General features: G+C 36.8%; 2 protein-coding genes and 1 pseudogene across 2 annotated transcripts; 1 reads left to right on the top strand and 2 right to left on the bottom strand.

Moving 5' to 3' along the window:
- Positions 1 to 3,235: 3,235 nt before the first annotated feature.
- On the bottom strand, positions 3,236 to 4,528 carry LOC145556232 (protein FAR1-RELATED SEQUENCE 5-like). The gene is made up of 2 exons (XM_081617885.1): positions 4,303 to 4,528; positions 3,236 to 4,101 (listed from the first exon to the last, which is right to left on the bottom strand). Exons 1-2 carry the CDS (start codon positions 4,526 to 4,528, stop codon positions 3,518 to 3,520), a joined length of 810 nt encoding a protein of 269 aa, XP_081474011.1. The 3' UTR covers positions 3,236 to 3,517.
- Positions 4,529 to 4,541: 13 nt separating this feature from the next.
- LOC145643153 (protein FAR1-RELATED SEQUENCE 8-like) lies at positions 4,542 to 6,134 on the bottom strand. The gene is made up of 3 exons (XM_081694309.1): positions 5,997 to 6,134; positions 5,837 to 5,847; positions 4,542 to 5,613 (listed from the first exon to the last, which is right to left on the bottom strand). The coding sequence occupies exons 1-3, from the start codon at positions 6,132 to 6,134 to the stop codon at positions 4,542 to 4,544; spliced, it is 1,221 nt and encodes a 406-aa protein (XP_081550435.1).
- Positions 6,135 to 7,374: 1,240 nt separating this feature from the next.
- Positions 7,375 to 9,937, top strand: LOC145643154 (uncharacterized; annotated as a pseudogene).
- Positions 9,938 to 20,344: the final 10,407 nt, after the last annotated feature.

Genomic DNA, 20,344 nt, shown 5'->3' on the forward strand with positions numbered 1-20,344 from the left:
GTTCGTGTTGTCAAAAATCCTAAGTCTAGAAGTAGATGAAATGGAGTGGGAAGACATAGCAATGTTTGTGATTTTTGCAAAACCCTCCTCACAAAGGCTTAATATACTTGTGTACATATATAGTCCGAAATCAACAACAAAAAATAATAAAAATGGCGGGAAGGGTTTACTAATTAGCCCGCCTAAAGTTTTGCCCGCTTTCAATGTGTGTACAGGGATTTTTCGTAACAAAGTGGTACATAAATAAGTTTCAATAGTACTTTTAATTTGTATACGTTAAAGTATCAAACATCCACATTGGTAACAAAAAAACAACTATTACACACGGTAGCTGTACAAATCTACATTAAATTGATATATAATGTGTTGTAGTGGTACTCATAACTGTGCAGCCGATGTTTGTACATGAATTTCCTTAGAAAAAAATAAAGTGGTACATAAATAAGTTTCAGTAGTACTTTTCAATTGTAAGACGTATTATACGGTTGGAAATAGTTAAACAACCATTAAATTAACTAGCTGTACAAAACATACAATTAATTGTTCTATATTCTGTTGTAGTGGTACAGTTAATTAAAACAAATGTTCTTCCTGCTTGTTTACTACAACTGTGGATTCTTAATTTGGAGTACATTTACTAAATATTTCAACTTATAAATGGTCCATTTAGTAATAATCTATAACTACACACAATACCTAGTAAATATACGCACAATACGTAATTGCATTTCGTCAATGATTCTTTATGTCAATTAAGTTGCATTTCATCATAACTGTACATGTTATACACAATTGTAATACGCACAATAAGTTCCTAGTAAATATTGAGGGGAGAGCTCATTAATGAGGTCATTAATGAGTTGTTGTGGTTCCCTCAAACGCAAAATATGAATGACGAGTAAATGTTGGTTAATTTATGGTGGACTATGTACCATATGTTTCCACATCGTAAATATAATCAGCATAACGCACAGTCTAAGTAATCAAAATATTAGGGGTACGCTGTAAAACCATTACTCACTTGCTCTCTTTGCCTTGTACAAAAACATAGTAAAATGTATGTTAGCCATTGTACATTAAATGTATGTTGGCCCTTCTACGTACAATATCACCTCCCAACTACTAAAAGCCACTTGATAAATATGTGGTGTATACGTAGTAGTACCCTAACAGGTGTTAACGAAATACAAAACGAATGCAGTAATACTGGGTTATAATTTGAATTTGGACTTTTTGGTTTTTCAGTGGTATGTTTGCGACTCCAGTGTATGTGGTAAAGTACCGTGACATACACTAAACCAAAAACCTATACCCTAAGCTTAGCCCCAGTAGTACCCTACACAGATCTAACGGTACCCTAGTAATATGTAGTTGAATTTTGAACTAGTCCAAGTATTATAAGTCGTAGTGTCATACAATTATTTTACAATGATGGTAATCAAGTGACCAGTGAAACATAGTTATTATCGCCTTAGTTGTAATTGTAAAGTCAATGGATCAACATAAAAAGGTTATTATGCGTACACAACATTAGTAATTCTAAATTCGAGCATTGCAACCGGTTACCATTCTAAAAAACCTTGATATAAATGTGTTATAATTCTGAAAAAAGTTGAAATAAAACTAAATAAATGTTTGACATGTGAAACATATAAACTACAAAGTGTATACATTATCGCACATGTGAAACATATAAACTACAAATTGTATTCGGGTTTTACATTGGGTATATGTCATCTTTAATCAACATGTACTTTAAATTACGCTAACTATAGCGTGTATATTGTCCCTGGGGTATACCATTCGTTATCTATTTTGGAATATGTTATTATACTGAGAATTGACTACACCACATATTCGCATGGTACGTTTGTAATCATGACGGTTTCATTCCCTTTAAGTGTTTAGAATCCCCTCGATAATTATGCAACAAATTCAACTCCAATTATTACTATTTTAAGTATAAAACCCTTCAGTGGTACACCCATCACAGTGCTACCCATCAGAACTTCAGTGATACAATTTATAAGGTCAGCACTATAATAGGTCAAAGTCTGAAGTTAACTTTAATAAGGTCGTACCCTTCTTATCTCCAGTGGTACCCTTCTCATCTCCAGTGGTACAATTTCTAAGGTAAGTTTAAGTACGAGTCAGTTCAAACTACAAATGGAGGTCAAAGTCTGAAGTTAAATTTATTCGGGTCGTACCCTTCTCATATCCAGTGGTACCCTTCTCATCTCCAGTGGTATCCTTAATTTAACACAATTTCTAAGATAAGTTTAAGTACGAATTAATTGTAATGGTAATTACTAAATACATGCAATATGTTAAAGAGCACTCCATTACATCACAAAACAAGTGATCCACCCACGATTACAAAAAATTATACTAAGGAAGATCAGAATATATTACAGCTTCAGGTACTGGAATCTCTAGCTATTGTGCAGAATTTGTTGGGGTAGTGGCTGATGGACCGTTGCAGTGTTGGTTAGTACTAGTAGCACCATTGCAGTGTTGGTTAGTACCCGTAGTACCAGTAGGAAGTTCATGATGACCATTAGGATGTTGGTTTGGATGACTGTACTGGGGATTGTACTGGGGATTGTGGTAAGGATGGAAATACTGGTGATGATAAGGAGCAATGGGTATAAACATCGGTTTAGGAGCAATGGTTCTGTATTTTCCAGAAGAAGAAGCACCTCCGAGTGGTGATGCAGACTTAGGGGTACTAGGGGAGGCCACTGTTTGTGCACAAGGAATGAGTGGTCTGTAGTGATGATTGTAAACAGATTGGCCATCAGTTCTAGACAAGTTGGTTGTAGGAGTTTTGGGGGTATTCGCGTCTGAGACACCAATAAAATACCCTATTGATCCGTCAGCATCCACCATCTGGATGCCTCCTATAGACTGCGGGCTATACGGAAACATAAATCCGTGTTGTGGAGGCAACTGCATTAAAGAAAACAACACCATTACAAGACATTATCACATAGGTAAACAACATCAAGCATACAATAAGTAAAGAACATAACCTGAGAATATGAGGGTGTAACATTCGAAGTTGTACGCTGTGATTCGTGTTGCACCATTGCGGATTTTTGTGAACCTTTGTTTTTTGTCTTAGCCCCTTTTTTAGACTTCTCAACACAGGAAGGGAACCTCACATCAGTTGTTCTGTGAGCAGGCCTCTTCGGCATTGGGGGATCCTTCGGGACCTTAGAGCAGCTACCTTGTCTCTGTGTGGATGGGGTAATTTGAGTTCCCTTCTCACCTCTACCTTCTCTTTCTGCGTTTGTAACATTCATCATTGAAAGTTTTTCATCCAATTGAATTTCTAGTAACTGGAGGGTTGCCATGACAAGATCAGTTGTGGTTTTATAAACACAGGCCTTTGAAGTAAGTGAACCAAACTTCACCATCATTTTGTCAAACCTGCACACCTCTTCGGTCTTGTTTGGATCGTGGTATGCAACCTTAACCCTAGTGTGCTTCCTTATCACATCTTTCCTCCAACGCCTCAGAATAAATTTTTCAGGTATTTTGTAATGATCGTTAAGCTCGTAAACCTTAATGATGTGATGACAAATAATACCGTGGCACTCAAAGTGCTTGCATTCGCAACAAGCTTCCTTAAAACACAATCTAAGCTGATCTTGTATCTCCTCTTCCTCTTAGAAGGTTTCTCCTTCGAAGAGTGTTTCGGCTTGTACCAAATTCTATCCTCAACCACATGCTCAATGATGCTCTCAGACAAGACTCTTTTTTCGATGGGACTAACATATAAGCTCCGGGTACATTCTCGCTGGACTTCTTTGAACTTTGCATCACTGTAGATCTTTTGGAAGATCAACTCAGTTGGGAAGTCAATGTAAGTCTTCCTGACATATCTGGCATTGTTATCATCAGCCTTTTTTTCACTTGTGGCTCTAACCTCCAGAGCCTCTACATACCGCTCAACAAATTCATGCAGGAGCGTGTGTTTGCTTAGATATCCATCAAAGAAGCTGTGAATGCTTTCCACTCTCTGCGTCGTCCTCATCCCAGCCCAAAACAAGTGCTTCACATAGGCTGGAACCCACATTCCACGTTCCTCAAACAATCCTGGACACTCATGGGAATTCAAATTACATAACACCAACACCACAATACATATTTTACATATATGTATACTTTCTTATTTTTCAATCAAAATTCTGTATTTTGCAAATGCACATTAAGGATAGTATTTTACAAATGCTACAATTAAATGCAACCAATTTTAAACCAATGTAACAAGGGTGTATATAATAAATTAATTATTACCTGCCAACCATTCATCATCTTCAACCTTGTATTTCTTCATAACCTCAGGCCATCGTTCTTCAAATTCATTAGGATCAAGACTATCATAAATCACATGTTGCAGCCCCTCCTTCAGCTCCTTGTACTTCTCATGCTTGCCTAACTTCTTTCCAAACTTGTTAATGATGTGCCAAATGCACCATCTGTGGGTTGTTCCTTTCATAACAATCTTTAGAGCTTTGCGCATTGCCGGGTCCTGGTCAGTTAGGATACCAATAGGGGGGGGGGGGTTTGTCGCCCATGCATCGAAGCCAATTTGAGAACACCCATTCAAAAGTCTCAACATTCTCACGGGTAACAAGGGCGCATCCAAAAAGAATGGTTTGGCCGTGATGGTTTACTCCTACAAAGTTGCAAAAAGGAAGTTTGTATTCATTAGTCAAATAAGTAGAATCAAATACAACTACATCCCCAAACTCTTCATAAGCCACCCTACTCTTTGCGTCTACCCATAAAACATCCTTCAACCTTCCTTCTTCATCAACTCGATATGTGTGAAAGAAATTCGAATTGTCATCCACCATTCTCTTAAAGTATGCAAACATGGCTTTTGCATCCCCTTCTTCAAAGACCCTTTTCCTTTCCTTAGAAACTTCATCGTGTAGGTCTTTTTGCTCAAACTGCATCCCCTCCAAACCATTCCTCTGCCTAGCCATACTTCTATAAATGGTAGAAACAGGAACGCCTGCCCTTCTTTCTTGAAATAGCTGCTTCACAATATGGGGATTTTTCACCAGAAATTTCTTCCTAAATTTACTTATACTCTTTGATTTGCTAGGGGTTGGAGTATGCCCATCATGTTCCATTTTAGCCTTCGTTATCTCCCATTGACCTACAGCGTTTACATGTGCATATACAAACACAGGGCATTCACATTTCTTCGACTTTCGCTTAGGACACAAATCTTCATCTTCACTGATTTGGGCATCTGAGACCAAAGCAACTTCAACCTTTTTCCTCTTCCGACCAGGCCTTCCATAACTTTCACACGTCCACCTACAATTCCTCTTTGCTCCTTTTCCATTATTTGCACCACTTGCACGCACAACACCAAACCCATTCTGCTGCCCATATTCCCTAAAATACTTATCCACTTCAAGCATTGACTCAAAAATCATTCCAATAGACGGAGGTGGCAAAGCAACATCCATCTCCACTTCACCACCCTCCTCCTCAATCTGAATACTGATGGAGACATTAGCCTTCCCTTTGGTTGGAGTCTTAAAAGACTCCTCCCCAACAACAACCTTAGTTACACATATAACAATCACCCTACAAGGTCAGCATTGTTCAGACATTAACATAACTACAAATTAACAGACACACAACACCATATTCACACACAACATACCAAGATCAACTAAGATTACATGCAGAGAGGCATTAACATTCTGGCCAATTAGATGAAATAGGACGACCAGCAATTCGAGGATTACATATTCAGGGGAATTAGAGGATATAGGACGACATGCAATTCAAGAACATGATAACATACAACAACTGAACCTAATACAATTGCAATTGCATTTCTAGAATTTCACAATTATGGACCTTTTTATACGACTGTAAATGTAAAAACCCTAGATTCTTTTTCTCAAATAATCAACAACACCCACTAAATCGTATTGTCATTGTTGTAACAATTTACCACTCACCTCATTTAAAAGCGCCTCCAACGCCGCCGCGCAACCTATTCCTTCACCGAGATCGTTTTCACTGGCTTCGCAGATGCTCAGACCAAACTCACCACCGTTGTACCTTTCCACATCCTCCGTCGTTTCAAGGTACTCCATCACGCACCACGGGAGAATAAATTAAGATTTTATTTTTTCTTCAAACCTCCATTTCTTCACTTTTTTTGAGTTCAACAATGGAGGAAAAGGTCATCACCTTTTCAAATTTTTTTTTCAGAGGAGGAAGGTTCTAAAGTTCAGTGGGTCTCCTCTTTCAGGAAAGGAAGTACATGTAGGGTTCCGTCAAATGTTTTTTTAACCTGCTAAGGGTCCCACACCATTACACAATTTTACTATTCCGTTCTAATTTTCCCTCCATTTTCACAAACCGTTACACAAAAGTTGCATTTTATTTACTAAATTGCCATGTTATGCACTTGCATATGCATATCAGACCTCTATTAGTACTTCCTCGACTTTTCTAATAAATCATCCTAAATCTCATTAAACAACCCCTCATTATCCAAGAACACGCTGTCTACACATGGCCACATGGATCAATGACTTGGCAATTTATTTTATTTTATTTTATTTGACAAGAAATGACTTGGCAATTGCTAAAGCATTTTCAGGGGAGAGAAATTAATGATGAAAAATGGGATTCATATATATACATATTCATTTCCATACACATAAAAGTTATAGAAACATAAAATTATTAAAATATACAATAAGATAAATTTAATAAGATCTCACATTATTATATTACTTTGTACTTTGTATCTCTTAGAGATTAATGGTAATTCATAGTCAAACTTTCAAAAAAAATAACAATGGGATAAAATTAAGGGATAGAGGGAATCCAGTGTAATATACTCCATATTCTCTTAAATATTTGATACATTTAACTTTTTTTTTTTTTCTTTCACTTTTCATATATTTTATTTTTCCTTCGTTATTTTTAATAATGTATAAAAAAATAAATTTTATCATGAATACATGGTTAAGAGATATTAATATAAAGTTTCATAATATATATCAACTTATATAAATATTTTTTTTACTAATGTTTCTTAATCAAATATATCAATTTTCAAACTAATGCATTAACATGTAGGTCAAATTTAATTGTATCAATTATTCAAAAATGAAGGGAGTAGGAACAGAGGAAGTACAATAAATTCAGACATAAACATCAGCAGATAATAAATATGAGAGTAATTGTTAGCATTAACGACATTAACTGAGAATCAAGGTTCGTCTAGTTGGTTGGAGGCTAGAGGGGTTCAAATCACGACATTAACTACTTCTAATCATCGATTATGTAATTAGCTCATTATTTATGTAACGTTGTATTGAAATGTCTCATTTAACATATATACAGTTTTATCGCGTTGATGCTTCAACTTGGCATAACTCCCCTCCATTAGTGAATACTTTGAAAGCAGTCATACACAAGGTTAAGCAATTCCATCATCAATGTCTCAACTCATTGGTCATAAACCCTTTCTTTATGACATATCTGAGGTTGACAACCTTTCTACTCCGAAAGGCCCTATCTTGGAAGCACAGAAGCAAGCAGCCAATGTTTTCGGGGCCTCAAAAACATGGTTTCTTGTAGGAGGTACAACTTGTGGAATCCATGCTGCAATTATGGGTGCTTGTAATCCTGGAGATGCCCTAATTCTCCCCCGTAATTCTCACATTTCGACGATTTCTGCCATGGTGTTCTCTGGATTGGTTACTAAGTATATCCTTCCTAAATATGATTTTGATTGGGATATATCTACCGTCGTCAGTCCGCCTCAGGTAAGTTTGAAATCTTATTTCTATCTATTATAATTGCTATTCCCGCTGTTTTATTTAATTGCTCTACTTTGACCAGAAAATTCTCGCATAAATTAATTAAAGGGTAATGTTATATGTAACCCTAAGGCTATATATAAGCATTAAATATACTCTTGGAAATTATATAAAATTAGGAATTCATAACAAAAACACGCGTAAATCAGTGTTATTAGTGTTTATATTTTGATAATTTCTTAACTTTTTACGATTTTCAAGTGTTAATGTAATGTTTATATGTAGCCCCAAGGGCTATACATAACATTTTCCTTAATTAAATGGGGCAAATAAAATGAGAATGAGACGGATTTTTTGGAGAGTGAATTTCTTAGCCCATTTTGTATGCATTGGTGAACTATATAGCATGCAAAATTACACGCTCTTGCTTTTTTAAGTTACCATACAAATAAAAGTTACTCCCTCCGTTTCAAGATGATAGTCCCATATGGAATCAATCTCATAAAATAAGAAAAGGATAATATTTGGAATCTAACATTAAATTAAAAAACAATTCATAAATAGTTTTGCCTTATTTAATTTTTTTGATTTTTTAAAGAAAGCTTTAGTCATATTTGCATAAATCAAGGAAGTAATTTCTTTATTTAGAGTCATGTCATTAATTCAAAATCAATTAATCTAACCAATCAAAATTTAAAATGAATAAAATAGGAAATAAAAACTAAGTTAAAAGTGGAATACATTCAATATGGGTATATATTTTTGAAACGCCCAAAATAGTATATGGGACTAACAAATTGAAACGGAGAATCTGATAAAGATACATTTCACAATAATTAATTAATAAATACCAGCTCCAAATCATTTAAAAATAGTTATCTCATTTATATTTTGATTTTGACCTGTTTTATTACTAATTTGTACTCCGTACAACACGAATACTACTAGTAAATAAAAGTTAAATAAATTACTCTCAATGTATATTTTTAAAATATTAAATTTTGATAATCAAAGAGATTAATAGTTTAAATGGTGCAACTATTTCTTAACGTAGGAAATGTGTCTTTATTTTGTGTCATTAGGTACAAAAAGCAATTGAGGAATTGGAATCAGAAGGTCTCAAACCAGGTGCTGTTTTTATCACATCTCCTACATACCATGGGATATGCAGCAACCTTAACGAAATCTATACACTATGTCACCTCCATAACATACCTCTTATCGTAGACGAGGCACACGGTGCTCATTTCGGGTTTCACCCGTCCCTTCCTTCACCGGCCCTCCAACAAGGTGCCGACGTGGTTGTCCAATCCACACATAAAGTGCTATTCTCCCTAACTCAATCATCCATGTTACATGTGTCTCATAATAGTACTACTCTTATAGACAAGGAAAAAATAGGCAAATGCATTAGTAGCCTACAAACCACTAGTCCAAGTCCTTTACTCTTAGCTTCACTAGATGCTACTACACATTATCTGAAACAAAAATCTCACACCATTTTCGACAATGCCATCAATTTAGCAACCGAGGTTAAACAAGAAATTAAACAAATTCCAGGCTATGCCGTGTTTGATTACCCGTACATGGATCCCTTACGGGTTACTATTGGAGTCTTTAATCTCTTTTTTTCTGGCTATGAAGTTGATGACTTCTTATATATGGATCAAAAGGTGGTGTCTGAGCTACCTGGATCGCGATTTATCACATTTCCAATCCTTCCAGGAACTTGTAAAGAGCATGTAGATAGGCTAATTTCAGGGTTTAAGAACTTTATATTGTCACCAACGTTCATCCAGCGTTATCATCAAAGGTCTCATACTCTCTCACATTCAGTCAATAAACGTGTTGACTTTGAACCGTGGAGTGATATTAAGATGGAACTCACTCCACGAGATGCTTTCTTTGCAAAGAAGAAGTACGTTGGTATCAAAGACGCCGTTGGAAAGATATGTGGGGAATCGATATGTCCATTTCCACCCGGTGTTCCGATAATTACACCGGGTGAAGTGATCTCTGAAAGGGTTGTACAAATTTTACAGCAATGTAAAGCTGATAGTACTACACTAGTTGGAGCTTCTGATCCTCTTTTGTCTTCAATGCTTATATGTGATGTTTAAGTATGATTTCGTTTGTATGATACTCTGTAATGTGTTATTTACATCGCAAGAATTATGAACATTATAGAGGATTATTTTATTATCTAAATATGGCAAAATTGTCTCTGCGGTAAAGTTTTGATGATTGTGAACAAATTATAATTAACTTATGAGCGCGGGGAAATTAGGTCGTTGATTAACCTCCTCATGACCAAACAAAATTTATTATAATCCTAAACTAACCCCTAAACAAGTCTAGTGGTAAGTTCGGAGTCGAACCACAAGGAACGGTAATGTTAGATTGTTCTCGATCTAATGCTTAAGCTATTCCGAATTCGGTTTATGGATATTGGGCACTACAACTACACTAACACACATATAAAGACCAAGATATTATAAAGTCTACCAGGGGCAAAGATCCACTTTGAAAAATTCACAAGTTAATGAGAATCCAATTGATAATAAATCATGCAAAGAATTGAAAGAATTAAAATGAGAATTAATTACACTCAAGAGCAATCTCTCAAATTCCTAGCCTAGATCCCTCATTGACTAGGTGCATAGAAGAAATTTACCCAAAATGCAATCAAATATATAAATTCTAATTCACAATCCCTTGTCAAACTAGAACTAATATGCAATCAAGTTTGCTACCATGGGAGACCAAACCAATCTAAAACAAACAACATGCCATCATCAATTCAATCAATTTAATCACACAATTATCATGATTAACTCAAATAACTCATTTAACCATTACAAAGTTTCACTCAACACCTAGTAGAAGGAAATCTACTCAAACATGATTAACAAAGCATTTAAAAAATCATAAAGAGAAAAGAGAGTAAGAATGCTCATTGATATAAGATGGAGATCTTCAAATCATCAAATTCCTCCTTTGATTATCCAAAATCCATGAAAATCATTGTGTTTCTTACTTTCTCTCTCTAAAATTTGAGAGTTTCTCTCTCTAAAAACCTAAACCTAACCTAAAAACTACTAAAATATGAAATACCCCCTCTAAAATGAGCAAAAAATCTATTTATAGCCCTTACTAAATTGCCTAGGAAGCTCCGCAAAAAGTCAAGCAGAGCGTAGAGGAGCGGGTGCTCCAATTTCGTGCACGGGCGCTCCTACCTGCAGCAAAATATGGACGAATCGTTCCAGAATGTTTGGAGTGGGTGCTCCTCACAGGTGCGCGCCCGATCCTCTCGGACTGGGAAAACAGCTCAGCTTCAAATGAGCATATCTCCCACGTTTTACATCGGAATTGGACATATGACCTGTCCTTGGAAAGCTCTCAAGATAAGCTTTCATCTCCAATTAGATTCGCCCCAAAATGTTTTGTAGATAAAAAGATATAGACGTTTGAAGTTTGATCTTTGCAAATCAAGTGCACATTTCACTAGTAGATTAAATGTGACGGGAAGCTATGATTTGCAAGCGGTTTTTATAATCCGCTACCCATTACTGATTAAAAAAAAACAATGAATTGGCAAGCGATTTTGGCGCGAACCGCTTGCCTTTTAACTAATGGCAAGCGGTTTAGTGTTGAACCGCTTACCATTAGTTAAATTGGCAAGCGGTTCAGCCCCAAACCGCTTACCAATTTATAAAAAAAAAAGCGGGCTTCTTCTAATTTCTTTCCTCTGCCTCTAACACTTTCATTCCTACTCAAGCATTTTGCCAAATTTGCATGTCCCGCCTTCACTCCGCCTCTCTGTTGTCTCTCCTTTCCCTCTAGTTTTTCCAGCCACCAAGTCCACCACTCTATTCACTTGATGTTGATGGTTTGTGAGTGGTGTTCGCGCGTGGGTTGAGGGTGTTTGGGGTGCTGCTCGAGTGTGGGTCGTTCTTGGGTTGTGGGTGTTGCTCAAGGCTGCTCGTGGATGGGTTAGTTACTGCTCCTAGTTGCTGGTGGTGGTTGCTGCTCCTTGTTGCTGGTGGTTATTTTGAATTGGTTGCATTGGGTGGTGGTGTTCGTGGGTGGTGGTGAACCGAGCCCAACACACACCACAAGTCTTCCTCATCCCTCAATCTTTCTCTTTCTCACTATCAAATTAGGGTGAGTTTTGCTAAATTTAAGTTTCATATGTATTAATTTGCATTAATTTGTATGTTTATTCTAAAATTTCAAGTTAGGGTTTCAAGTAGTTAACTCAATTTTATTGTAATTGTTTTATCATTTGTTTGCATATTAGATAGTGTTTATTGTTAATATAATTATTGTTTAAATGTTATATATATATATATATATATATATATATATATATATATATATATATATATATATATATATATATATATATATATATATATATATATTTTGTTTGAATTTGAGTAGTTTTAAAGTGAAATTTTTTAATAGAATATATATTAGTTTACATTTTAGTTTGTTAAATTAAATGTGGTAAGTATAGTAAATTGCAATAATGTATGAATATAATGAATTTCTATATTGATTGTATGTACGTTAATTATATTATTAGCACTATTTAAAAGAATGAACTTTTTTATTGTTGAATGTCAAATAAATGCAAATAATTGAATGCTTGCATCATCATTTGCCTAGATACCCGTTTGAGTCTTTCTCAATAGGAGAAAGTCTTGAATAGTCCCCAGTTGGGACTGTTCTTGGACGTTTAATCTCACTTAGGTAGTGAATGTATGTCTCTTTTTCGATTTTAAGGAATATCCGGGCTTCTCATTTTCTCACCATGTTCTCTGGGTACATATGTAGGTAAGTTATTACCTACATCGTGTACTTGGAGAACTTGGGGGAAATGCTGCCGAATTTTCCTTAAAATTGAAAAGTTAACATACATTCACTAGTGAGATTAGACGTTCAAGGATGGGTTAGGTTGGAGTGATAAGGACCTTTTGGGAGCATTCATTTTTACGATATATGGATGATATATATGCTATGTACTTTGATTGACATAATATATGTTACATTTATAATTGTTTGAAATGTGTTGGTATGTTTAAAGCCAATTTAAAGCGTCAATGGATCGCGGTTTGATGTATGGTAGATGTGATACATTGGAATTTTTTAATGGGGTTCAAGAGTTTTGCAAGAGTGCTTCACAGTATCTTCTTAGAACGGGTGTCAATTACCTTTATTGTCCTTGTGTCAATTGTAATAATGTCATAAGGGTCAATAGTGTGGATACCATCATGCCTCATGTACAATGTCATGGGTTTAGGCCTCAATATCATGTTTGGGTTTGGCATGGTGAGAAGGGATCGTATAGGGAGAATGTTGTTGGCAATGTGACGCATGTTGAAAGTGCCGAGATTCATGTTGAAGAAGAAAATGGGAGTGATAATGGTGGTGAAGGGGATGACACCGAGGATGGTGGTGGTGATGATCACTTGGATGAGATAATGCGTGATGTTGAAGGTGAATTTGGTGACCGACCTGATGTATTTGAGTCATTATCAGAGGCTGCCAAAAAGCCTTTGTATCCCGGGTCCAAAAAATACACAAAACTCTCAGCCGTGCTTACACTATTTAACATTAAGTCTAAGCATAACTGGAGTGACACTAGTTTCACTTCTTTGTTGACTGCGTTATGTGATATGTTTCCAGATGGGAATGAACTTCCTAATTCCTATTATTATGCAAAGAAACTAATGTGCCATTTGGTTTGGAGTATAAAAAGATACATGCATGTCCTAATGACTGTGTTCTGTATCGAAATGAATATGAAGAGTTGGAGGAGTGTCCACGTTACGGTAAGTCGCGTTACAAGCGATCAAGCTGCAATGCTGGTAGTAAAGGACCTCCTTCCAAGGTGTTGTGGTATCTTCCTATTGTTCCAAGGTTAAAGTGTCTATTTTCAATACCAAAAGACGCCAAGATCCTGAGATGGCATGCTGAGGGAAGAAAGAAAAATGGTTTGTCGAAGCATCCTGCTGACTCTCCACAATGGAAGAACATCGATATGAAGTTTAGGGCATTTGGTGGTGAAGTCAGAAATTTAAGGCTTGGGTTGTGCACGGACGGTATGAATCCATTTGGCACTCTTAGTACTAAACATAGCACATGGCCGGTACTTTTAGTGATTTACAACTTGCCTCCGTGGTTGTGTATGAAACGGAAATATATTGCTTTCACTTTTGATAACGGGGCCAAGGCAACCTGGAAACGACATTGATGTTTACCTTGAGCCCCTTATTGATGATTTGAGAAAGATGTGGGACGAAGGTGTTACCGTTTATGATGCCCATAAGAACGAGATGTTTCTTTTGCGTGCTGCCCTTATGTGGACCATCAATGATTTTCCCGCATATGGCAATCTGTCCGGGAACAAGAACAAAGGGCATAAAGCATGTCCCATTTGTATTGATGACACACCGAACGTGTACCTTGAGCACTATGGCAAAGATGTGTACGTGAGGACCCGAAGATTTCTTAGGTGCGATCACCAGTATTGTAAGCAGAAAAAGGCCTTCGATGGGAAAGTTGAGGAGGGGGTTGCGCCTAGGACATTGAGTGGAAAGGAGGTTTATGCAAGAGTGAAGGGTATTCCATGTGTTTTTGGTAAAATAACGAAACCAATTGACCCACACGCTCTCTTTAAAAAGGAATCAATCTTTTGGAAGCTTGAGTACTGGAAAGAACATGATGTTAGACATTGTCTCGATGTGATGCATATAGAGAAGAATGTTTGTGATGCAATTTTGGGGACAATTATGAACATTCCTGGAAAAACGAAGGATGGCAAGAGTGCGCGGTTAGATTTGCAAGCTTGGGGTGTTCGTCCGGAGTTGTGGGTTCAAGCTAAGGTAGGGATGACGAAGGTTAAGGAAAAGGGAAATGAAGATGGTGGTCAAAACCGTAAGGGGAAGCGCAAGGAAAAGGCCACGGGTATCGCAAAGAAGAAAGGTGATGGAAAAGGAAAGAACCAAAAGGTGTATTTACCTCCAGCTTGCTACACATTATCAAAGGAAGAAAAACGGAGGTTTTGTGCTTGTTTGTATGACATTAAGCTTCCATCTGGGTTCTCGTCAAACATGAAAAGGTTTGTTTCCTTAAATGGAGAATTGAAGTTGACAAGTATGAAATCCCATGATTGTCACATGATGATGCAAGTATTCCTACCGATTGCAATTCGTGGTATTTTACCAAAGCACGTGAGAGAAGTTATAACAAGCCTCTGTGGGTTTTTCAATACTATCTGCAGCAAAGTTCTTGATCCCTTTACACTTGATGCTCTCCAGGCGAATGTTGTGGTAACTTTGTGCAAATTTGAGATGTTTTTCCCACCTTCACTTTTTGACATAATGGTGCATTTGATTCTGCATTTGGTTCTTGAGATTAAGTTGTGCGGTCTAGTATTTATGAGGTGGTGCTACCCTTTTGAACGACACATGGGTACTGTGGGGAATAAATTTCAAGCGTTAACCCCTATCTTGAACCCCACTGTGATCATACACTAAAGTACGGTGGCGTCCAAAAGGGAAGAAGATAGAGCAAAAGAGTCGCCAACAAGTTTTAGGAACTTGTAAACTGTTCACAGGGTGAAGGTTACACCCCTTAACGATCCATGAGATCGTCAACTCCATAAGGTCTAGAACCAAATAAGGGTTCGGGGATGAAGGTAAAAATCCAACCTAAAAGAGATTGAACCTGCCCTAATAATAGGCCTCTACTTTATTCAGATCGTATTCATGTGCGCTTTCTGACTAACATGCAATCATTAGGTTAACCCTAAACCTGTTTATCTATGTTGGTTAAATATAATGCACAAATAAATATATTATTGGCGATCACTTGAATTATAATCATATTAACCCTAAACAAGATTATTAATTATCTTATTAAGCGTGATTACAAGTACAAATTCCCTTTAAACATGCATAAAAGGTGTGATCAAGCAATAACAATAAATATATCAAGCAACATAATAAATAATAAAAAATAATCATGATCATTAAAATAAAATTATAACAATAATCATGTTCATAATAATAATTATAATCATAATCATAATAATCATGTTAATTAATCATAATAAAAATAGCAAGATCATAGGCATAATACTAACGAGATTAATAACAAATCCTAGCATGTCATTAAGCAATAAAAATCAAATCTTTAAACCTAACATGATACTAACAATCATAAATATTAGGAAGAACATAAAAGGCATCATAAAAATCATAATTGACATTATATCTACCCTAGACATGATACTAGGAATATCATAATAACAATTTAAACATGATTTCTACATCATAACATCAATAAAAACCAATTAAAGTACTTACTTTGATGCCTCGTACCTCTTTCTAATAACAAAATACACATGTTAGTAACTTCAAGGAAAATAATAAACAAACAATTAAATTAAATAATTGAAAGAGAGATTTGGGACCAAACCCTTTCACGTCTAGGGCGAAGGTAACTTCGAATATGGCTAGGTGTGTCTAGATCTTGCGAATGCGGAATTTTGTATTTAAAAAGCAAGTTTAGAAAAAAGAGATGGATTAGAAGAGAATGCGAGAATTGATGATTGCGAATGAAAACTGGTTGTAGGTGAATAAAAACGGAGTTTTTAATACGTTATTTATAGAGAAAATCAGCCAAAAAGATAAAATTAACAAAACAGAGCATTGGCGCATAAAAAACCGAACCAGCGCCAACGCTGGCTGTTGGCGCCAGGCGCCAAGCACTACAGCTGGCGTTTAGCGCTGATTTTAGAAATTCACGCATTTTCTAAAATCAGATAAAAATTGTTGTACAGGAGGATAAAATCGTATTTTTCCTCAAAAATGCTCTTTGATTTAAATTAAAACTCTGAAAAGTCAACAAAAGTCAATTTATCAATGCTAATTGAATTAGGAATGAAAATAACTTTCTAGAAGAATCTAGAAGACTAAAACCATTCCTAATTGCATTAGGAATGATAAATCTATATTAGGCCCTCCTCTAGATAATTGGGTCGCATATAAGGCTCAAACCGGCCCAGTTTAGTAAATTGGCCATAACTTCCTGAATATTCATCTGAATTGGGCTAATAATATATCGTTGGAAAGATCTTGTCAAGCCCCATCCAACTACGCTATTATCGGACACATATCATGGACCAACCAAACTGGATTGTCTGTTTTCTTAAAATAAGTTTTCAAAAACAGAGAGAAGAGAAAAGAAATTAAAACTATCCGCAACACTAAACTTTCCACACTTTCACTTCATTCGATTGTGATTCGACGTGGAAGGTACTCATCACTGGGTTTGGTTTTGGGGAGACACAAATGGGTGTCTACAGGTACACTGCAAGATAAAGTAAGAAATCCCGCCCATCCGGAAGGCATTATGATACAAGGAATTGTGTCCGAGGAGATTGGGAATTTCGTGGCAGAGTATGTTGCCGTTGCCGAACCTATTGGGCTTCCCACTTCCCGACATTAAGGGAGACTTGATGGTCTTGGCACAATCGGGTCAAAAAGGATCTGGGCTGCTCGAGATCAAATCATGCAAGCTCACCTATTTGTGCTTCATCATATTGCGGAGGTTCACCTATATTTAGAAGAGCACATGGATAGTTTGCGTGTTGAATATCCATCAAAAGGGGAAAGATCACTAATGCAGTTGTATAATAAGATGTTTGTGAAGTGGTTCCATGATCGTGTGATGCGTCAGTTGGATGAGACTGTGTCTGATACAATAAAGTGGCTAGCTTATGGTCCAAAGGAAGATGTTCATTCATTTGAGGGATATGACATAAATGGGTACACATTTTGGACTGAAAGTCGGGATCAGAAATCCTCATCGACTCAAAATAGTGGTGTCACTCTTGTGGCTTCATCAAGAGAGTTTGCAAGTGCGAAGGATACATCACCAGTTGATGCACTATTATCATACTATGGATGAATTCAGGAAATATGGGAACTAGATTGCCATGACTTCAAGGTTGGTCTATTCAAGTGTAAATGGGTCGATAATAATAGGCGCAACGTGAGAAATGATGACTTTAATATTGTAGATCTTGGCCACTTGCGGGATAGTCTTCAACCATTCATTCTTGCATCTCAAGCTAAGCAAGTGTTCTATGTAACTGACCCGTCCGATCCAAAATGGTCCATCGTCCTGGCTGGCAAAAGGAGAATTTTAGGGGTTGGAGAGGTTGAGGACGAGGAAGAATATGATGCATTTGATGATTCTCCCCCTTTCATTGCTCCTACACTTGATGTAGCAACTGATGTAGATGATGATGCTACTTATATTCGATCTGACCACAATGAGGGAATACACGAATGAGGTACTTTTATTGATGCATGTTTTATTTACTAAATATCTTATGCTCCAACAACCTTGTTTATTTTAGGAAGTGTTTTATTTTTTTGCATTTTCAACGTATAAGCATGTAATATGAACTAAATATATGAATTGTTTAGAGGATTATATGTGAATTTGTTATGAAACCAAAGAAGTTGGGTAAGTGTTTGTCTTTCTTCGTGCCTCAGATTTGATTGCCATTACTGATGACTAACAACATGCTTTGCTTGTTTACTGTAGGTGTGCACATATCATGGATCCTGATGAGAACCTTCATTCTGATGAGGATATGGATGATAATGAAGATGACAAGTTGTATGATGTTAATAAGGAGACAGATATGGGGGAACCGGAAGACCAAGCTTATGACGAGTTCCAACATAAGCTTGATGAATATGAGCGTATAGCTGAAACTGCCCCACCTATTGAGGATAATGTGGTTTCCGAGGTTGTAGGTGATTCACATTGTGAAACTCAAATGCAAATCCAAGTGAAAACAACCGGTGGTAGAGGAGGGGTAAAGCCACCGGTGAACAGAAGGAGTAGGGGTGCAACAAAAGGTTTCAAGAAACCCGGCGTTCCTATGGTGCTTGAGTTTGATGAGTTAGGTCAACCTACTGGCCAATGGTGCGACAAATTTTCTAGTCAAGTTGGCATTCTAACTCGTAAAATACCAATCACACTTGAGTTTGCCGATATACCTCACGGGTTGCTTCAAACATTTTGGGACGATACAATGGTAAGTATCAATTACATTATACTAAATGCGAAACTTAGAGAACACTTGGCAAAATATTGTAAAATTTATTGTCATTAGAATTATTTAACAATTGTGCATTGCACGGGGTTTAATATAGTGATTAATATATTATTAATTAATACCAATCACACTTTTATTTTTAATTAATATATATGTTGGCAAAAAAAAAATTAAAAAAAAATTGCAAAAACCCCGTGTTGTTGCAGCTGCCTGGGCTGCTGCAGCTGCCTAGGTGCTGCTGCTGCCTGGGCTGCGGCCTGGGTGCTGCCCCGATTCCCGGGTTTTTTTTTCCTTCTATTTTTTTCTTTTTTTTCTCTTGCCTAACGTGGATGTTTGCGCCAATTACAGAGTAAGTTCCATATTCCTGATGAGCCGACCAAGAGAAAAGTCTTTGAAGCTTTTGTACAAGAGAGATTCAAAAACTTCAAGAGTTACTTGAGGACAAGATGGATCCATAAGAAAAGAAGGAGAAGACCAAAGAAAAATGTGCCTGCTGATGGAGAAGAGGAGAAACCTGATAAGATACCATGGGAATTATATCCACAAATAACGGTCAAGGATTGGGAGAAGTTTGTGGAAAAATCTTCCACTAGGACCGCACTTGTATGTTTTTATTTATCAATAGAGTCGGCTACTGATATTTAGTTTCTTACAATGACTGATGCTAACATATATTTCTGAATGTGTAGGAAAAAAGCGAACAAGCTAGAATCAATGTCGGAAAGAAATTGTATAGCCATCATATGGGTTGTAAGACATTTGCGGAGTCTAGACCAAAGTGGGTCAAAGCGGGTCTATACCCCAAATCCATAATGTCATCATCTGATAAACCACTTTCTTCCACGGTCACAACTTTGGTTAATCGTGCAATTGACTGGTGGTGTGCTATGCATGGGATGGACAAGAAAATCGGCAAGTATGTCATGCAACAGGATAAGAAAGAAGTAGCAGATGCACTTGTAAGCAAACTTTTCTACTTATTAATTATATTTCCTTGTCAAGTACATTGTACTTAGAACCGATAAATTTTTGTGTTGTTACAGCTCGAGCATACTTCGGAAGTGATTGAAGGCAAGCTGACTCCAAGCATCGACAATGATCCTTTCACCTTAGCTTTGGGAAAACCATACCACCCTGGGCGAGTAATTGGTTTTGGCGGGAAACAACTAGGGTGGGAGAAGGTGATGGGTTCAGAATACACCAAATCAGGAAAAAGCAGATCAAGTGTTAATTCGCCACATCGGATTGATGAGAAGGAAAAGGAATCAATTAAGGCGGAGATACGCGCGGAGCTGCAGAACAGATGCAAAGTCAATTCAATGCCATTCTGAAGCACATGAACTTGCCTCTTTTGCCATTTCCCTCGAGTACCCCAGTAGAC

This window comes from Chenopodium album, chromosome 8 (assembly GCF_948465745.1).
Source record: "Chenopodium album chromosome 8, dcCheAlbu1.1, whole genome shotgun sequence".
Taxonomy (NCBI): Eukaryota; Viridiplantae; Streptophyta; class Magnoliopsida; order Caryophyllales; family Amaranthaceae; genus Chenopodium; species Chenopodium album.

Coding starts and splice junctions, on each gene's coding strand:
- LOC145556232 (XM_081617885.1), bottom strand. CDS start 4,528: ATGCGCAAAGCTCTAAAGATTGTTATGAAAGGAACAACCCACAGATGG. Junction 4,102..4,302: donor AGATGATGAATGGTTGGCAG/GTAATAATTAAT, acceptor ATGAGTGTCCAG/GATTGTTTGAGGAACGTGGA.
- LOC145643153 (XM_081694309.1), bottom strand. CDS start 6,134: ATGGAGTACCTTGAAACGACGGAGGATGTGGAAAGGTACAACGGTGGT.